At 40.2% G+C, this 20,144-nt stretch overlaps 1 protein-coding gene and 1 pseudogene across 4 annotated transcripts in view; one reads left to right on the forward strand and one right to left on the reverse strand.

Annotated features, from left to right (window-relative positions):
• Positions 1-20,144, forward strand: part of ATAD2B (ATPase family AAA domain containing 2B) — a 178,019-nt gene that overhangs the window by 12,072 nt on the left and 145,803 nt on the right. For all 4 annotated transcript variants that reach the window (XM_003827018.8, XM_008952375.7, XM_008952374.7 and 1 more), the window contains exon 2: positions 19,188-19,339. In XM_003827018.8, the coding sequence (XP_003827066.1) occupies positions 19,188-19,339 (152 nt within the window). The remainder of the gene's footprint in view (positions 1-19,187; positions 19,340-20,144) is intronic.
• LOC134728661 (small ribosomal subunit protein uS15-like) lies at positions 14,018-14,473 on the reverse strand (annotated as a pseudogene).

The following is a 20,144-nucleotide window of genomic DNA, read 5'->3' on the forward strand; positions in this document are numbered from 1 at the left end:
TGTAGTAACTCTGTATACATACAGTCACTACTCCCACCTGCTACATAGTACTTTGTAGGGTCAATTAATTGCATTTTAACTATCCACCCTCAAGAGATAGGTACCTAAATTGCTTCCTACTCTCTGCTACTGCAAATATTGCTGCAGTTAATACCCTGATGCAATGTCCCTTGTAGACTTGGTGTGGGAATTTCTTTGAGATAGACACCAAGAGTGGAAAAGTATATGTGTACTTAAAGTAAGTATTACTTCTATATGTGCTGCTCTAATCTCCACTCATAGGAGTATAGTGTATGAGAGTTCTTTTTTTTTTTTTTTTTTTTTGAGACGGAGTCTCGCTGTTGCCCAGGCTGGAGTGCAGTGGCGCGATCTTGGCTCACTGCAGTCTCCGCCCCCCGGGGTTCACGCCATTCTCCTGCCTCAGCCTCCCGAGTAGCTGGGACTACAGGTGCCCGCCACCTCGCCCGGCTAATTTTTTTTGGTATTTTTAGGAGAGACGGGGTTTCGCTGTGTTAGCCAGGATGGTCTCGATCTCCTGACCTCATGATCTGCCTGCCTCGGCCTACCAAAGTGCTGGGATTACAGGTGTGAGCCACCGCACCAGGCCGAGAGTTCTTGTATCTCCACTTCCCTGCCAATATTTGGCGTGAGCTACCTTTTTAATAGCCTTTCTTTAGTTACTATTTGGGTAACTCTTTATGTCCATACTAACTTTTTTTGCTTTCCTTTTCTCTAAAATGCCTGTTAAGATTTGTTTTTGCCCATTTTGCTATTTTCTACTGGAGTTGCTATTTTATTATTATTTTTCAAGAGTAATTAGAGATTCGTGAGTTTTGACTTTTTTTGGTCCCACACTAAAGGATACTGTTTACATTGTGACTTTGTACACACATATAGTTTTACTATTTAGGTTTTTGATTCATTTTGTTCATTCTGATAGACAACCTGTCCTTTGTGGTGCCACTTTGTAATACATTAAGTTCTCATGTATGTTGTTCTGATCTCTCTGTTCTTTTCTGTTGGTCTGTTTATGCTTATGGCAATACTATACTTTTTTTTTGTTTTTTAAAATTTTTTGTAGAGACAGGGGTATTGCTATGTTGCCCAGGTGGTCTTGAACTCCTGCCCTGGCCTCGTGAAGTGTTGGGATTACAGGTGTAAGCCACCATGCCTGGTCCATACTGGTGTGGTTTTTTTTGACCAGGGTCCTGCTCTGTCACCCAGGCTTGAGTGCCCTGGCGTGATCATAGCTCACTGAAGCCTCGACCACCTAGGCTCAAGCAATCCTCTCGCCTCAGCCTCCCAGAGTGTTGGGATTACAGGCATGAGCCGTTCTACCAGGCCAATACTATTTTTCATACTATGGTTTTGAGTTATGTCTTAATATCTTAAAGGACAAGTTTCTCCTTTTTGTTATTTTTCAAGGTTGACTTAGATGTTTGGGGGTTGTTTTTCAATTTTAATTTCAATTGAGATTATAGAGTTACTCAGAAGATCCAACTCGAATTTTTTTTTTTTTTTCTCAAGAGAGTCTTGCTCTGTTGCCCAGCCTGGAGTGCAGTGGCATGATCTCGGCTCACTGCAGCCTCCACCTCCCAGGTTAAAGCAATTCTCCTGCTTCAGCCTCCCAAGTAGCTGGGATTACAGGCATGCGCACCCACGCCCAGCTAATTTTTGTATTTTTAGTAGAGATGGGGTTTCACCATATTGGCCAGGCTGGTCTCGAACTCCTGACCTCAAGTGATCTGCCCGCAGTGGCCTCCCAAAGTGCTGGGATTACAGGCGTGAGTGAGCCACTGCGCCTGGCCCCCACTAGAATTTTGATTGGAAATATATTGAATTCATAGATTAATCTGTAGAGAATTGACACCTTCAAATTGTTAGCCTGTCTAACAGCATGGAACATCTCTCACTTAACATAGTTTGTATATTTCTTTTGTAGGATTGGATGCTTTCTTTGTGGCCTAATATATTGTCAGTTTTGGTAAATGTTTATTGTGTGCTGGGGAAAAATGTATATTTTCTGTTAGATGTAGAAAAATAAAAATGTATGATGGAAAACATTAAGAGATGGGTTATAATGTGAACTTATTGATTGGTCAGATACTCAAAAATCTCTTGTTCCATATTAAGAGTCTTTTTATTTATTTGTTTATTTATTTTTGAGACAGATTCTTGCTCTGTCACCCAGGCTAGAGTGCAGTGGCTCCATCTCGGCTCACTGCAACCTGTGTCTCCTGTTTTCCAGTGATTCTCCTGTCTCGGCCTCCCGAGTAGCTGAAATTACAGGCATGGGCCAGCATGCATGCCTGGCTAATTTTTGTGTTTTTAGTAGGGATGGGGGTTTCACTGTGTTGGCCAGGCTGGTCTCGAACTCTTAACCTCAGGTGATCTGCCTACTTCGGCCTCCCAAAGTGCTGGGATTACAGATGTGAGCCATTGTGCCCGGCCCCATATTAAGATTCTACCTAATTTTTGTTGTTGTTGAAATTATTTTTGTTATTTTTCAAATTCTGGTGTTTTTTTTAAAGTAAATTTTATTTTAGAATAGATTTTAATTTCCTTTTTGCTTTCTTCTTTCATCCATTGGTTATCTAGAAGTATGTTGCTTACTTTCCAAACAGTTGGGCATTTCTTTTCCTTTCGTTTTTTTTTGAGATGGGGTCTCACTCTCTCACTCAAGCTGGAGTACAGTGGCATGATCGTAGCCCACTGTAGCCTTGAACTCCTGGACTCAAGTGATCCTTCTGTCTCAGCCTCCCAAGTAGCTAGGACTACAGGTGTGTGCCACCAGGCCTGGGTAATTAGAAAATTTTTTTTTGTTAGAAAGGGTCTTGTTATCTCCCTTTGTTGCCCAGGCTGGCCTCAAATTCCTAGACTCAAGCGATCCTCCCACCTTGGCCTTCCTAAGTGCTTGGATCACAGGTATGAGTCACTGTACCCGGCCTACTTTCCGTTTATAGTTTTGTTAATTACTTCTAGCTTAATTCCATTGTGCTCAGAGAACATAACTGCATATGATTTCAGTCTTTTGAAATTTGTTCTGACATTTTGTTTATGGTTATTTTGGTAAATGTTTCATGAACACTGGAAAAGAATATGTATTCTGCAGTTAGGGGTGTAGGATTATAGATATTCACTAAGTCAAATTTGTGCATCTTCTACTTTTTTTTTTTTTTTTTTGAGATGGAGTCTTGTTCTGTCACCCAGGCTGGAGTATGCAATGGCGTGATCTTGGCTCACTGCAACCGCCGCCTCCCAGGTTCGAGCAATTCTCCTGCCCCAGCCTCCTGAGTAGCTGGGGTTACAGGCATGCACCACCACACCTGGCTAATTTTTGTATTTTTAGTAGAGACAAGGTTTCACCATGTTGGCCAGGCTGCTCTCGAACTCCTGACTTCAGGTGATCCACCTGCCTTGGCCTCGCAAAGTGCTAGGATTACAAGCATGAGTCACTGCTGGTTTTAAGTTATACGTTTTGCTTTGTGTGTGTATGTGTGATTGTTCTTAAGACTTGTATTTATTAGCTTCGCTTCGCCCTCTCCCCCTCCCCCTCCCCCTCCCCTTCGTCTGTTCTCTTCTTTCTCCTCTTCTTCTTCTCGTTTCTTTTTGGGATAAGATCTCACCCTGTCATCCAGGCTGGAGTGAAGAGGCACGATCAAGGCTCACTGCAGCCTTGACCTTCTGGGCTCAGGTGATCCTCCCACCTCAGCCTCCCAAGTAGCTGGGACTACAAGCATGTGCCACTACGCCTGGCTAATTTTTTGTATTTTTTGTAGAGATGGGGTTTCACCCAGATGCCAAGCTGGTTTCAAACTCCTGGGCTCAAGCGATCTGCCTACCTTGGCCTCCCAAAGTGCTGGGATTACAGGTGTAAGCCACTGTGCCTAGCCAATTAACTCTCATTTTTTCTTTAAAAAACGTTACCTCTTTTCTTTTTTTTTTCAGATGGAGTTTCGCTCTTTTTGCCCAGGCTGGAGTGCAATGGTGCGATCTCGGCTCACTGCAACTTCTGCCTCCTGGGTTCAAGCAGTTCTCCTGCCTCAGCCTCCCGAGTAGCTGGCATTACAGGCATGCGCCACTACGACCAGCTAGTATTTTTAGTAGAGATGGGGTTTCTCCATGTTGGTCAGGCTGGTCTCGAACTCCCGACTTCAGGTGATCTGCCCACCTTGGCCTCCCAAAGTGCTGGGATTACAGGTGTGAGCTGCTGCACCCGGCCTGTGTTACCTTTTACTACAGACTCTTTAACGTGCTCCTCCACTGTTCTTCCTCTCTTCTTACCCTATATATTTTTTTGAGACAGAGTCTTGCTCTGTTGCCCAGGCTGGAGTGCAGTGGTGCGACCCCGGCTCACTGCAACCTCCGCCTCCTAGGTTCAAGCGATTATTGTACCTCAGCCTCCCAAGAGCTGGAACTACAGGCGTGCTCCCCCACGCCCAGCTAATTTTTGTATTTTTAGCAGAGAAGGACTTTCATCATATTGGTCAGGCTGGTCTCAAACTTCTGACCTCAGGTGATCCACCTGCCTCGGCCTCCCAAACTGCTGGGATTACAGGTGCGAGCCACTGCACCCAGCTGACACCATCTCTTTTAAAAAAATTTGTAGCAGTTCAACTGGAAATGAAAGTGCCTTTCTTTAATTGCTGCAATTGAGTGACCAGACAATGAAGATAAAAGAGTATGCAGACCGGGCGCAGTGGCTCACGCCTGTAATCTCAGCACTTTGGGAGGCCTAGGCAGGTGAATCACCTGAGGTCGGGAGTTCGAGACCAGCCTGACCAACATGGAGAAACCCCGTCTGTACTAAAAATACAAAATTAGCTGAGCATCGTGGTGCATGCTTGTAATCCCAGCTACTCAGGAGGTTGAGGCTGGAGAATCACTTGAACCCGGGAGGTGGAGGTTGCAGTGAGCTGAGATCGCGCCATTGCACTCCAGCCTGGGCAACAAGAGCAAAACTCTTGTCTAAAAAAAAAAAAAAAAAAGAGTATGCAAGAGTGGACACAGTGGCTCACACCTGTATTCCCAGCATTTTGGGAGGCCAAGGTCGGAGGATCACTTGAGGCCAGGAGTTTGATACCAGTCTGGGAAACAAAGTGAGACCTCACTGCTATTAAAAAAACAAAAAATTAGCCTGATATGGTCGTGTGTGCCTGTAGTCTCAGCTACTTGGGAAGCTAAGGTGAGAGGATCGCTTGAGCCTAGGAGTTTGAGGCTGTAGTGAGTTATGATCATACCACTGCACTCCAGCCTGGCAATAATATCTCATCTCTTCAAAACCAAAAAAAAAAAAAAAAAAAAAAACCCAAACTTATGCAAGACTCAACCTCAGCTCTTTGGAAAAATATTTTATTCTTACTTAAAAAGTATGAAATAAATATTACTTTGTTTTGTTTTATTTTCTACACATTATAATGAAATAAATATTTCAAATAATATGTACATACACAGAAAAAAAGGGCCTTTTTCCCTGCTCCCCTAATTTCTCCAGTTTGTTCTTCCGAGGGATAACCACTGTTAAAGCTGCTGTACATCCTTCTGACCATGGCACATGTGCTATGGGTTTATATGTGTGTCACACACATATGCACATATAAACAACCCATAGGTTATACCCATAGGTACATGTGCAATGTGTGTGTATGTATAATATATATATGTATGTATGTATATATATGTGTATGTGTGTGTGTGTGTATATATATATATGTATGTATGTATGTATGTGTATATATATATATATTTGGAGGCAATGTCTCACTTTGTCACCCAGGCTGGAGTGCAGTGGTGCAGTCATGGCTCACTGCAGCCTTGACCTCCTAGACTCAAGTGATCTCCCACCTCAGCCTCCTGAGTAGCTGGGACTACAGGCATGTGCCACCATGCTTTGGGTCTCCCAAAATGCTGGGATTACAGGTGTGAGCCACCACATCTGGCTTATTTCATTTTTCTTGATGGCTAATATTTCTTTTTTTTCCCTCACACTGTTGACCAGGAGCCTTTCTTTTTTTTTTTTTTTTATGATTATTATACTTTAAGTTTTAGGGTACATGTGCACAATGTGCAGGTTAGTTACATATGTATACATGTGCCATGCTGGTGCACTGCACCCACTAACTCGTCATCTAGCATTAGATATATCTCCCAATGCTATCCCTCCCCCCACCCCACAACAGTCTCCAGAGTGTGATGTTCCCCTTCCTGTGTCCATGTGTTATCATTGTTCAATTCCCACCTATGAGTGAGAATATGCGGTGTTTGTTTTTTTTTTTCTTGCGATAGTTTACTGAGAATGATGATTTCCAGTTTCATCCATATCCCTACAAAGGACATGAACTCGTCATTTTTTATGGCTGCATAGTATTCCATGGTGTATATGTGCCACATTTTCTTAATGCAGTCTATCATTGTTGGACATTTGGGTTGGTTCCAAGTCTTTGCTATTGTGAATAATGCCGCAATAAACATACGCGTGCGTGTGTCTTTATAGCAGCATGATTTATAGTCCTTTGGGTATATACCCAGTAATGGGATGGCTGAGTCAAATGGTATTTCTAGTTCTAGATCCCTGAGGAATCGCCACACTGACTTCCACAAGGGCTGAACTAGTGTACAGTCCCACCAACAGTGTAAAAGTGTTCCTGTTTCTCCACATCCTCTCCAGCACCTGTTGTTTTCTGACTTTTTAATGATTGCCATTCTAACTGGTGTGAGATGGTATCTCACTGTGGTTTTGATTTGCATTTCTCTGATGGCCAGTGATGGTGAGCATTTTTTCACGTGTTTTTTGGCTGCATAAATGTCTTCTTTTGAGAAGTGTCTGTTCATATCCTTCACCCACTTGTTGATGGAGTTTTTTCTTGTAAATTTGTTTGAGTTCATTGTAGATTCTGGATATTAGCCCTTTGTCAGATGAGTAGGTTGCGAAAATTTTCTCCCATTTTGTAGGTTGCCTGTTCACTCTGATGGTCGTTTCTTTTGCTGTGCAGAAGCTCTTTAGTTTTAATTAGATCCCATTTGTCAATTTTGTCTTTTGTTGCCATTGCTTTTGGTGTTTTAGACACGAAGTCCTTGCCCATGCCTATGTCCTGAATGGTAATGCCTAGGTTTTCTTCTAGGGTTTTTATGGTTTTAGGTCTAACGCTTAAGTCTTTAATCCATCTTGAATTGATTTTTGTATAAGGTGTAAGGAAGGGATCCAGTTTCAGCTTTGTACATATGGCTAGCCAGTTTTCCCAGCACCATTTATTAAATAGGGAATCCTTTCCCCATTGCTTGTTTTTGTCAGGTTTGTCAAAGATCAGATAGTTGTAGATATGTGGCGTTATTTCTGAGGGCTCTGTTCTGTTCCATTGTTCTATATCTCTGTTTTGGTACCAGTACCATGCTGTTTTGGTTACTGTAGCCTTGTAATACAGTTTGAAGTCAGGTAGTGTGATGCCTCCAGCTTTGTTCTTTTGGCCTAGGATTGACTTGGCAATGGGGGACTCTTTTTTGGTTCCATATGAACCAAGTTTAAAGTTTAAAAACTTTAAAGTAGTTTTTTCCAATTCTGTGAAGAAAGTCATTGGTAGCTTGATAGGGATGGCATTGAATCTGTAAATTACCTTGGGAAGTATGGCCATTTTCATGATATTGATTCTTCCTACCCATGAGCATGGAATGTTCTTCCATTTGTTTGTATCCTCTTTTATTTCCTTGAGCAGTGGTTTGTAGTTCTCCTTGAAGAGGTCCTTCACATCCCTCGTAAGTTGGATTCCTAGGTATTTTATTCTCTTTGAAGCAATTGTGAATGGGAGTTCACTCATGATTTGGCTCTCTGTTTGTCTGTTGTTGGTGTGTGAGAATGCTTGTGATTTTTGCACATTGATTTTGTATCCTGAGACTTTGCTGAAGTTGCTTATCAGCTTAAGGAGATTTTGGGCCGAGACAGTGGGATTTTCTAGATATACAATCATGTCATCTGCAAACAGGGACAATTTGACTTCCTCTTTTCCTAATTGAATACCCTTTATTTCCTTCTCCTGCCTGATTGCCCTGGCCAGAACTTCCAACACTATGTTGAATAGGAGTGGTGAGAGAGGGCATCCCTGTCTTGTGCCAGTTTTCAAAGGTAATGCTTCCAGTTTTTGCCCATTCAGTATGATATTGGCTGTGGGTTTGTCATAGATAGCTCTTATTATTTTGAAATACGTCCCATCAGTACCTAATTTATTGAGAGTTTTTAGCATGAAGGGTTGTTGAATTTTGTCAAAGGCCTTTTCTGCATCTATTGAGATAATCATGTGGTTTTTGTCTTTGGTTCTGTTTATATGCTGGATTACATTTATTGATTTGCGTATATTGAACCAGCCTTGCATCCCAGGGATGAAGCCCACTTGATCATGGTGGATAAGCTTTTTGATGTGCTGCTGGATTCAGTTTGCCAGTATTTTATTGAGGATTTTTGCATCAATGTTCATCAAGGATATTGGTCTAAAATTCTCTTTTTTGGTTGTGTCTCTGCCTGGCTTTGGTATCAGGATGATACTGGCCTCATAAAATGAGTTTAACACCCCACAGTCAATATTAGACAGATCAACGAGACAGAAAGTCAACAAGGATACCCAGGAATTGAACTCAGCTCTGCACCAAGCAGACCTAATAGATATCTACAGAACTCTCCACCCCAAATCGACCAGGAGCCTTTCTAATAGTTCTAATATTTCTTTGTATCATTATACTGCCACATATTTAACCGGTTGGCACGCAGGTTTTCTCCATACTTTTAACTTTATAAATAGTGTAGCAGAAAATGACCTTTCTTTTTTTTTTGAGATGGAGTCTTCCTCTCTTGCCCAGGCTGGAGTGCAGTGGTGCCAGCTCGGCTCACTGCAACCTCCGCCTTCCAGGTTCAAGTGATTCTCCTGTCTCAGTCTCCTGAGTAGCTGGGATTACAGGCGCCCACTACCAAACCCGGCCAATTTTTTTTTTGTATTTTTAGTAGAGACAGGGTTTCACCATGTTGGCGAGGCTAGTCTTGAACTCCTGACCTCAACTGATCTGCCCGCCTCTGCTTCCCAAAGTATCGGGATTACAGGTGTGAGCCACCGCGCCCAGCCGACCTTTCTCTTTTAGATAAAGTGGAATTAATTACTGGGTCTAACAATAATGTGTATTTTAAATTTTCATAGGTTTTCTCAAATTGCTTTACATTGAGACTAAACCAATTTGTACCCCATTCCCCAATACTATCAGCACTATTTTCATATACCTTTACCAGCTAATTTAAGGAGTTAAATTTTAACTTCCATGAAAGGCAGGGACTACCTTAGTCCTAAGTATCTTTAGTATCTAACACAAAAACAGGCACTTAATAAATTTTGTTTGTGGAAGGAATGAATTATTGAAAGTAATTAATAAGCTTATGAAGTTACATTAATTCTATAAAGCCAAACAAGTATTCTTACTTGAGATTGTATCTACTGTGAGGCAGTAGGTATAAAATTTGTTACTTACAGTACCTCCTTGATTCTTCTAACAATCTCATGAGGTAAATAGTAGTTTCTGAGTTATAGTGGTAGTGCTGCAATGTAATATTGGTCCTGTCTGTACAACTTCAGAGTCTGTGGCATTTTTCTTTTCTTTTCTTTTTTTGAAACAGGGTCTCACTCTGTCACCCAAGCTGGAGTGCAGTGGTGTAATCATGGCTCACTGCAGCCTGGACCTCCCTGGCTCAAGCGATCCACCTACCTCAGCTTCCTGAGTAGCTGGGACCACAGGCATGTGCCACTACTCACGGCTAATTTTTAAACTTTTTGTAGAGACAAGTCTCAGAGTCTACTTCGTTGGCCAGGCTGTTCTTGAACTCATGGGCTTAAGTGATCCTTTTACCTCAGCCTCCCAAAGTGTTGGGATTATAGATATGAGCTATCATGCCTGACCATGTGGCATTTTTCAGTACCCACATTGTCTCTTTCTTATTTTAAATAATGTAATATTTTCAGATTTTTAAAAACTACCTTTTAGAAATTTTTATGTGGAAGAAAATGCATTTTAAATTATTATAGACTTTTTAAATCTTTCTGTATCTCCTAAACTAACAGGTCGCTTCTATGTATTTTTTTCTCTTTCTGTATTCTTTCATGATGATTGCTTAGAAATACTAAACTAGTAAGCCCTTGTTCTTGGAATATTTGAGGAAAATTTAGAACATTTTATATGCTTGCCATTTCAGGACTTTGTAGAATAGTGTTGGCCCTAAATAAATAAATAGCAGTGCAGAGTTTTGTTTTTTGCAGTCATGGTAACCACTGCCTCTGTGCATTCCTTTTATAAATGAAAGAAAAAGAAATTGACTGCACTTCTAAGCTTTCTTGTGAAAACAGGAATACTTGTTAAAGAAAAAAAGTATACAAAAAGCCTGTCCTATAAGGAAATCGGAAGAGATTGATTTGCACCCATACATTTTCTGATCTAACTTGGGGGAAAATGTTCCTATTCTGTTTTTTCTTTGTCTCTTTGAGGTGTTTTCTCTCATCATTTACTTACCCTTTAAATAATTTGTTTTATTCTCTGTTACAGTTCCCTTTTTTCTATAAGAAGCCAGGTTGTCTTTTCTTAAAAAAAAAAAAAAAAAAAGGAAAGAAAATCCTTTCCTCCAACTCTAAACTATTCTTTCTTTTTTAATTCTGACACTTTTGTAAGACTAGCTCTGTAGTCATCACCTGTACTTGCTCACCACTTGCTCCATTATTCACCTAGTGTTTTCCACCCCGCATTTCACAGACATTGCCCTGTCAGAAGTTACAATGATCTCTTACTTACAAATCCTGAGGTTTATCAGCTTTCTTCTGTTAAGTCTTTTTGGAGCAGTTTAACTCCTCTTGTTTTAGTGAGAGACTATATTTGTCTCTGATTTTTATGACATCTCTTGTGCTTATCCCCATTAATTAGGCATTTTTTTAAGGTTTTGACTTCTGCCCTTCTGTTTTTATACTCTGTACATTAACTATGATCATTTTCTTTTATGACCATGTTTCATATCTGTCTCTGCTCCTTAACTCACTTCATCTCAGAGGTGTGTTTCCCATAGCCTGATAGACCTCTCCTTAGATTTCTGGCTATAATTCCAAACTAACTTTCCAATTTTAATTCAGCATTATACTTCTCCCGTCATCACCTGTTCCCTGGCTCCCCACACCACCATCACCACTACCACCACCACCACACCAACAACAACCGGCACTTTTTATACCTGCCCTTACTGTATTTATTTTGAATACAGCACTGATATTGCTCATCTAGTTATTTTGTTTTCTGGACTAAATTTCTTCTTTCTGATTTTCCCAATTCTAAATGAGGCTGTCATCAAGTTTTGATTTAATCTAGTGGTCTGCTAATTCACTTAGTTCCATGCATCTCTCATTTTTAAATGCTATACTTGGCTTCATTCTTTTTGTTTTTAGATTAAAATCCAGCTTTTAGATTTCTGACAAATTTAGATCGGGCATGAAGCCTTCCTTGAAAAGCAGAGCGGCATCTATTCATTTCTAGTTATTCTCAAGTTCTTTTGCCTCACTTTTTAAGATTTATGACAGAATAATAGTCACTATTTATGGTAGCTGATGAGTATGGTTTAAGGGACTGTAAAAGTCAAGGAGAGAATGGTTTTTACAAGTTGAAAAAAGTTATCTATTCAAAGAGGTTAGAATTAAACAAAAAAGTTGCTTAAGTGGGGATGACTATATCTTTTCATTATTTAATTTCTGTAGGATTTTACATTATTATTATTATACTTCTCTTGGAAGTTATCTCATCCTTGGATTGTGTTCTGGTATTTTATGTGCCCCATTATTAAGTTGTTAGAATACATATTCCCACTTCTATAGAAAACTTGAAAACAACATTTATTTATTTATTTATTTATTTATTTATTTTTGAGACAGAGTCTTGCTCTGTTGCCCAGACTGGAGTGCAGTGACGCGGTTATGGCTCACTGCAACCTCAACTGCTGGGGCTCAGGTGATTCTCCCACTTCAGCCTCCCAAGTAGCTGGGACTGCAGGCATGGACCAGCACACCTGGCTAATTTTTCTATATTTTTGTAGAGACACGGTCTTGCCATTTTGCCCAGGCTGGGCTCGAACTCCTGAGCTGAAACAATCTGCCCACCTCAACCTCTCAGTGTTGAGATTACAGGCGTGAGCCACCATGCCCGGCCAAAAACATCCTTTAAAGTCTACATCAAATAGGTTATTTATTTATTTATTTATTTATTTTATTTAAAGAGACAGGTCTTGCTGTGTTACTCAGACTGGTTTCAAACTCCTGGCCACAAGGATCCTCCCGCCTGGGTCTCCCAAAATGTTGGGATTACAGGTGTGAGCCACTGTGCTTGGCCTCAAGTAGTTCTTATCCATCTTTTTTACCACTGCCTTCCACGTCTTATGTACATAGTAGGTCATCAGTAAATGTTAGTTAACTGAAATTATTTCCCTTATGCCTGAGGTACTTTTCCTACTCATGGATTATAATCACTGTGACACAGATTGCTAAATGGCTGTGGGTAGATTGCATAATCTTTTAAATATCTTTGTCATGAAACTGGTAACGCCTTCTCTCAAAGGGTTAGGTTATCATTAGCTAGTAAAATGCTTTGAGGGAAGATGAAAAAGTTAAGGTTGAGGGTTATGATCATCCTATTAAGGGTGAATTGTTAGCATCAGGTTTGTAGGTAGAAGCTTTCCCAAAGCTTGAAGTTAATTAAATGGTGCTGAAGTAATTATTTTGTACCTGTTTACATCGTGGTTGCTTACTTTATTTAAATCCCTAGATTTCTTTGGAGGGAAGGAGTCTTTGGTAATCCTCTTTATTCTGAGGTCTCTGTCATAGAGCCAAATCAAGATTGAAACCCTCTCGTGACAAAAAAGTAAATATACCAGTACATTGTAGCAGTTAGGATGATGTGCTTTGTATTATACTTGAAGTATGTTATATGCCAGAGGTCCTCAGACTTTTGTGTACTAAGAATCATTTGGAAGCCCTTGTTAAAAAACGTTTCACCTCCAGAGATTCCAGTCCAGCAGGTTGTAATTTTTAATGAGTAATGCAGGTGATTTTTGATTCAAGTAGTATGTAAACAACAGTTTGAGAAATACTTCTGAATGGAATTGAAAGCCAGTAGAATATGCAAATGGCCAATAAATAAATGTGCAAAACTCACTTAAATTGATATTCAAGTAACTATATACTTGGATTATTTTAAAAATTCAAATATTTTACTGCTTTTTTTTTTGTCTTCAGTTCAATGGTACATAGTACTTATTTCCAGAGTATGTTTGGGAAACTAGTACCTGCAGATATTCCATGAAAAAAGAGAGCTTGATCAAATAAGTTTGTGAAATGTTACATACTTTATTTCATCCTTAGAGATTTATTTTGCATGTCATCATAATACTCTTAGAAGTTTTGCAGCAAAAAGCCTTGGACCTCATCGTTTCCCAAACTTAATTCACTATAAGCCCTCCTTTCTTGCCGCTAATAATTTATATTAATAATTTGTGAACAAATTTCCAGAAATTTTGTTTGTTGTTTTTCCTTGTTATCATGGAATTTTAAAAAATAGGGTACGTTTTTGTAATTCAGGAGCTTAAAATCTTGCTAGAATTTCAAGACTTGGACATGACACTTTAAAGATGATAAATATATAATGCTAAGTTGAAATAATCAAGTGCCCAAATGTATAGTAGGGCTGCAACTAGTAGCAGGGATAAGCTTAATTTAGGCTAGATTCTTCAGGGAGATTTCATGAAGAAAAAAAAAAAAGGGTCCTGAGATAGGTCTTGAAGATGAATGATCAAATTTGATTGGAAGGAGTAATGCTGGCCTGGGCTGTCTAAATTGGTACAGTAGTTTATAGGTACTAGTTTCTGTATCACAGATACACTCTAGCTTAAAATACATGATGTTGCTTCCTCAGTGACTCCTTTTTTTTCGATAAACAATCATTTTATTACTTGAGTACATAGACAAACTTATGCAACCAGGGCAGAGGCTGTGGATGACTCATGTTTCCAGTTGGGTGGGAGGATTTGCTTGGTCTTGTATTAATAATATTGAGCCAGTCGATGAATTCATCTATCAGAATCAGATGGAATTTGGCATCCTTATCCTTTCTGTTCCTCTCAGCATGCTTTCGAATAGCAACTGCTTGCTTAATTAAACAGTAGAGATCCTCAGGGAGATCAGGCGCAAGTCTTTTGGACTTAAGGATTCTTAAGATTGTATTGCCTGTCACAAAATATACTTGTGCAACACCATGTGAGCCTCAGGATCACACTGATTTGTGAGGGAGGCAGACCCTTTTTGGTCAGTTTGTAAGTCTGCTCCTTCATGTCATCAGATGTCAGCTTCAGCCAAGTGGGAACCTTGCAGTGACAGGGCAGAGCCGATTGAGACAGGCCCTTCCCAGGAGTGCGCATGCGACTCATGATGGTGGCAGTCAGGCGGTCCAGTGACTACGTCTTGAATATGTTATATAATAATGCTTTTCAAACTCTAATATGCACATGAATCACCTGGGGATCTTTTAAAAATGGTTTCTGATTCAGTGGGTCTGAGGGTGGAGCCTGAGATTCTACATTTCTAATGAGCTTCCAAATAGATCATGCCCATGTTGTTGGTTCACAGACCAGAATTGGAGTAAAGAATGTCTTGGATTAGTAATTCAGTTAGATGACCTTTAATGCACACTTTAACCTTGGGAGTCTGTAAATATACCAGGTTGGAGTGGATGAGCTAGTATAAAGAAAACTAAAGTTGGGCGTGGTGGCTCATGCTTGTAATCCCGGCGCTTTGTGGGGCCGAGGTGGGAGGATCTCTTTAGGTCAGGAGTTTGAGAACAGCCTGGCAATGAGACTCTGTCTCAAATAAAATAAAATAATAAAAATATAAAATAAAAAGTAAGAGGCCAGGCGTGGTGGCTCATGCTTCTAATCCCAGCACTTTCGGAGGCCGAGGCTGGCAGATCACGAGGTCAGGAGTTTGAGACCAGCCTGGCCAACACAGTGAAACGCTGTCTCTACTAAAAATACAAAAATTAGCTGGGCGTGGTGGCATGCACCTGTAATCCCAGCTACTTGGGAGGCTGAGGCAGGAGAATTGCTTGAACCGGGAGGTGGAAGTTGCAGTGAGCCGAGACCACTGCACTCCAGCCTGGGCGACAGAGCTAGACTCTGTCTCAAAAAAAAAAAAAAAAAAAAAAGTAAGAAAACTGTATTAGAAATGAAAGGACTACTGGGCGCGGTGGCTCACACTTGTAATCCCAGTGCTTTGGGAGGCTGAGGCGGGCGGATCACAAGTTTGGGAGTTCAAGACCAGCCTGGCCAATATGGTGAAACCCGGTCTCTACTAAAAATACAAAAATTAGCTGGGCGTGGTGTCATGTGCCTGTAGTCCCAGCTACTCAGGAGGCTGAAGCAGGATAATCGCTTGAACCCAGGAGGCGGAGCTTGCAGTGAGCTGAGATCATGCCGCTGCATTCCAGCTTGGGTGAGAGAGCGAGACTCCATCTCAGAGAAAAAAAAAAAAAATGAAAGGACTAAATTTAAAAACACTCATTTGAGTATAGTATGGTGACTGACAAAGGATTGTTATAAGATTGAAGTATATCTTAAATGATTTTCCACCCTGTGCTGAATATAGTTTGGAAGTAGCTAGCTGGCTTTTCTTGGGAACTTAACCTAATAAGTGATGGTGTATTATAAAACTAATACACCATCTTAATTATATACATGCTCATATTTGAATTTCAATTATTTTTTCTTTTGTGCCTTTTAGTACCAGTGTGGCCTTGTGGCTTTTTTTTTTTTTTTTTTTTTTCTGAGATGGGGTCTTGCTCTTTCGCCCAGGCTTGGCGTGATCACAGCTCACTGCAGGCTTGACCTCCTGTGCTCAAGCGATCCTCCCACCTCACCCTCGCTGAGTAGCTGGGACCACTGGTGCATACCACCATGCCCAACTAATTATTATTATTCTTTTGCGACAGTTTCCCTCTTGTTGCCCAGGCTGGAGTGCAATGGCATGATCTCAGCTCACTGCAACCTCCGCCTCCCGGATTCAAGCAATTCTCCTGCCTCAGCCTCCCAAGTAGCTGGGATTACAAGCATGGGCCACCATGCCTGGCTAATTTTGTATTTTTAGTAGAGATAGGGTTTCACCATGTTGGTCAGGCTGGTCTCGAACTCCTGACCTCAGGTGATCCACCCACCTCAGCCTTGCAAAGTGCTGGGATTACAGGCATGAGCCACTGCCCCTGACTTAACTAATTTTTATTTTTAAGTTTTTTGTAGAGATAAGGTCTCATTACGTTGCCCAGGCTGGTCTGGCACTCCTGGCCTCAAGCAGTCGTCCTGCCTTGACCTCTCAAAGTTTTGGGATTTCATGTGTGAGCCACTGTGCCTGGTCACAGATATTTCTATATGGTAGCATATTGAAAAGGATTATAGATACTTGTTGACAAAAAGAGTCAAACTCTGTAAAATATTTAAAGAGATTTATTCTGAGCCAAATATGAGCAGCCATGGACCAAGACACAGTCTCAAGAGGTCCTGAGAACATGTGCCCAAGGTGGTTGAGTTATAGCTTCATTGTATACATTTTAGGAAGACATATGACATCAATCAGTACGTGTGAGGTCTACATCAGTTCAGTCTGGAAAGACGGGAAAGATGGAGGGCTTACAACTGATAGGTGGATTCAAAGATTTTCTAATTGGCTATTTGTTGGAAGAGTTATTTTCTAAAAACCTGGAGTCAGTATAAAGGAGTGTCTGGGTTAAGATAAAGGGTTGTGGAGATCAAGATTCTTATTGCATAGATGCAGTGGCCTCCCTTAGAGACAATAGGTGGCAAATATTTTTTGTTCAGACCTTTAAAAGTTGCTGGGCGAGGTGTGGTGCCTCCCAACTATAATCCTAGCACTTTGAGAGGCTGAGGTGGGCGCATTGCTTGAGGCCAGGAGTTTGAAACCAGTCTAGGCAATATAGTGAGGTCCCATCTTAACAACAACAAAAAATTAGCTGGGCATGATGGCAGGTGCCTGTAGTCCCAGCTACTTGGGAGGCTGAAGCTAGAGGATTGCTTGAGTCCAGGAGGCAGAGGCTGCAGTGAGCCATGATCACATAGATTGAGACTCTGTCTCAAAAAAGAAAAGAGATTTAGGTATATATGTATGTGTATGTTTATATATTCCTTAGCTCTCTCTGCTGAGAGCACTTAATTGCAGTGACACCTCAGTAACAGTGAGCACACGTAGTGCCCAGCTTTTGGTTTCTAAATACTATCATTGACTAAGAGGAACCAAGGCCCCTTGGAGAAATGCTAATCTAGGGCCAGAGAGGGAAAGTATAAAATAAGCCTACAGAATTCAGTTGTGCCAGAAAGTAAGGAAGTACTCAGAATGATGAGGATGTGTCAAAAGACACAGGAATTGCTTTGAAGGGGCTCACACTAGCTAAATCTCACATAACTTGAGCAACAAAATAAATAGAGTAGGAAATTATAATTTGTAGAATAAAATAAGAATCCATGATACTGATAAAAATATAAATGAATAAATGAATTTGGGGGGACAGGGTAAGCTCTCTGTTAAAATGCCAACTACAAATGTAGAAGGAATGATGGAATTAGATAATCATCATCTTTGTGGTATTTGATAATGGCAAGAGTAGTCAATGAATACTAAGGCTGGTTGGTAGAGATTTGATGAGGAACAGGATATTGGTGAATTATCAGAATAATCCCCCATAATGTATACATCAAATACAAAGGAAAACATAGTTACTTTACAGTGAAGAAACCTGGCAGACACCAGGTTGACCAAGTGATGAGGGTTAACATCCCTAGGGATGGGAAGGATAGGTATAGTATGCACAGCATCATTTCTGTATATTCTTTTTAAGAATATGTGGCCTGAATCTGATTATTAGGAACATCAGCTGGGCCCAGATTGAGGGTCATCCTAGAGAATGAAAGGCCTGTACTTTTTAATTTTTTTTGAGACGGAGTCTCGCTCTGTCACCCAGTCTGGAGTGCAGTGGTTGCTCACTGCAACCTCCACCTCCTGGGTTTGAGTGATTCTTGTGCTTCAGCCTCCCGAGTAGCTGGGATTATAGGCGTGTACCACCACACCCGGCTTTTTAAAAAAATATTTTTAGTGGAAATGGGTTCACCAGGCTTGTCTGGAACTCCTGACCTCAGGTGATCTGCCCCGCCTTGGCCTCCCAAAGTGTTGGGATTACATGCATGAGCCACTGCACCTGGCTCGCCTGTACTCTTGACCGTCAAAGACATGAAAGATAGGGAAAGAAGGAAAGACTGATTGAGGGAGACTGAGGAGGTCCATTAACTAAATGCAATATGTGTTTCTGTTTAGGATCCTGCACCTGAAAGAGAGGCATTGTTGGGACATTTGGTGAAATTTGAATATGTCTGTGGTTTGACTCTGTATTATACCAATGTTCATTTCCTGATTGGGGGGTTGTATGGTGGTAATGTAGCAAAGTGCCCTTGTTTTGGGAGGTACATACTGGAGTATTTAGGAGGGTCTGAGGGATTGTGTCATACAAAAAAGATATATATCACACCAAACGTTTAAGAACACATACCCTTTCTTGAACATTTTTCAAAATAAAAACAAGAAACAACATATTTTTCTGATTATAAATGTAATCTTTCTTGTTTTTATATTTACAGATTATACATTTTGCTATATTTGTAGTATAATTCAGTAAAATTTATTGGTTGACAAAATGCTTGATTATCCAAGAATATTAATAATTCTTTTTTTTTTTTGAGACAAAGTCTTGCTCTGTCATCCAGGCTGGAGTGCACTGGCATGATCTCGGCTCACGGCAGCCTCCGCCTCCTGGGTTCAGGCGATTCTCTTGCTTCAGCCTCCCAAGCAAGTAGCTGGAATTACAGGTGCCTGCCACCACACCCAGCTAATTTTTTTTTTTTTTTGGTAGAGGCGGGGTTTCACCATGTTGGCCAGTCTGGTCTTGAACTCCTGACCTCAAGTGATCCGCCCACCTCGGCCACCCAAAGTGCTGGGATTACAGGAGTGAGCCACTGCCTGGCCCCTAGTATTAACAATTCTATTTATCTTAATAGGAATAATAAATACATTTTTAACATTGTCTTTCAGAAAGTTGAAGTTGATGGTAGTTTAAGTGATAGCCACGTATCTCCTCCAGCCAAACGCAATTTGAAACAACCTGATTCTGTTTGCAAAGACAAATCAAAATCACGAAGTACTGGTCAGCGAGAGGAATGGAACTTATCAACTGGACAGGCCAGGTGAGAAAGGAGAACTCATTGATTGTTTTTTCTTAAATTACTGAATGTGATTCAGGGCTGATATTAATGCTAATTTTCTTAGCTTATAAAATAAGTATCTTGTAAATACTTATAAGTAAATTGTATTAAACTTATTTTATAATTTTTGTATGTAATTTTATTTTCTCCCAATATACTCTAAAATATATTTGTTTTATAAAGATACATGGTATGTAATAGAAATTACCATAAGTAAAACAATAAGGATTTTGATGACTCTTGAGTATGCATATGTGTTTATAGTCCTGAAAATTTAAATAAAACATATGGTCAGAGTTATATTTTTATTTGAAAATAAAATCTCCTTTTTTTAAGATTATTGACTATTTCACTTGAATTGATATACTAAGATATAATGACATTTAAATTAATTTTAAAAGACATCTTTTCATCTATTATCCTGTTTTTAACTTAAATTTGCTTTGTGTCTGGTTCAGTATGTATCAAGAAAACTTAATTTTAGTCAGTTTCATAGTAAATTACCGACATTTACTCTGAAACTGACTAAAATTAAGTTTAATTTACTCCCAAATGGTAGTAATGGTTAGGCACACACATAGAAAAGATTTAAACATTGAAATCAGAATCTTTAACTTCTGTTTTATGCAAGTCTTTGTTTTTATTTTTTCTAATTAAAAACAATTTTTTTTTACATGAGTCTGGGTTAAAGACCCATGTAAAGAGTTAAAGGGTTCTTTAAACTCTTTAAAGTAGAAGTGCTGATGATGTGTGACTGAACAGAAGTAAAAGGGAAGTCCTTTGTTTT

The sequence above is a fragment of the Pan paniscus genome, chromosome 12 (genome assembly GCF_029289425.2).
Source record: "Pan paniscus chromosome 12, NHGRI_mPanPan1-v2.0_pri, whole genome shotgun sequence".
Lineage (NCBI taxonomy): Eukaryota > Metazoa > Chordata > Mammalia > Primates > Hominidae > Pan > Pan paniscus.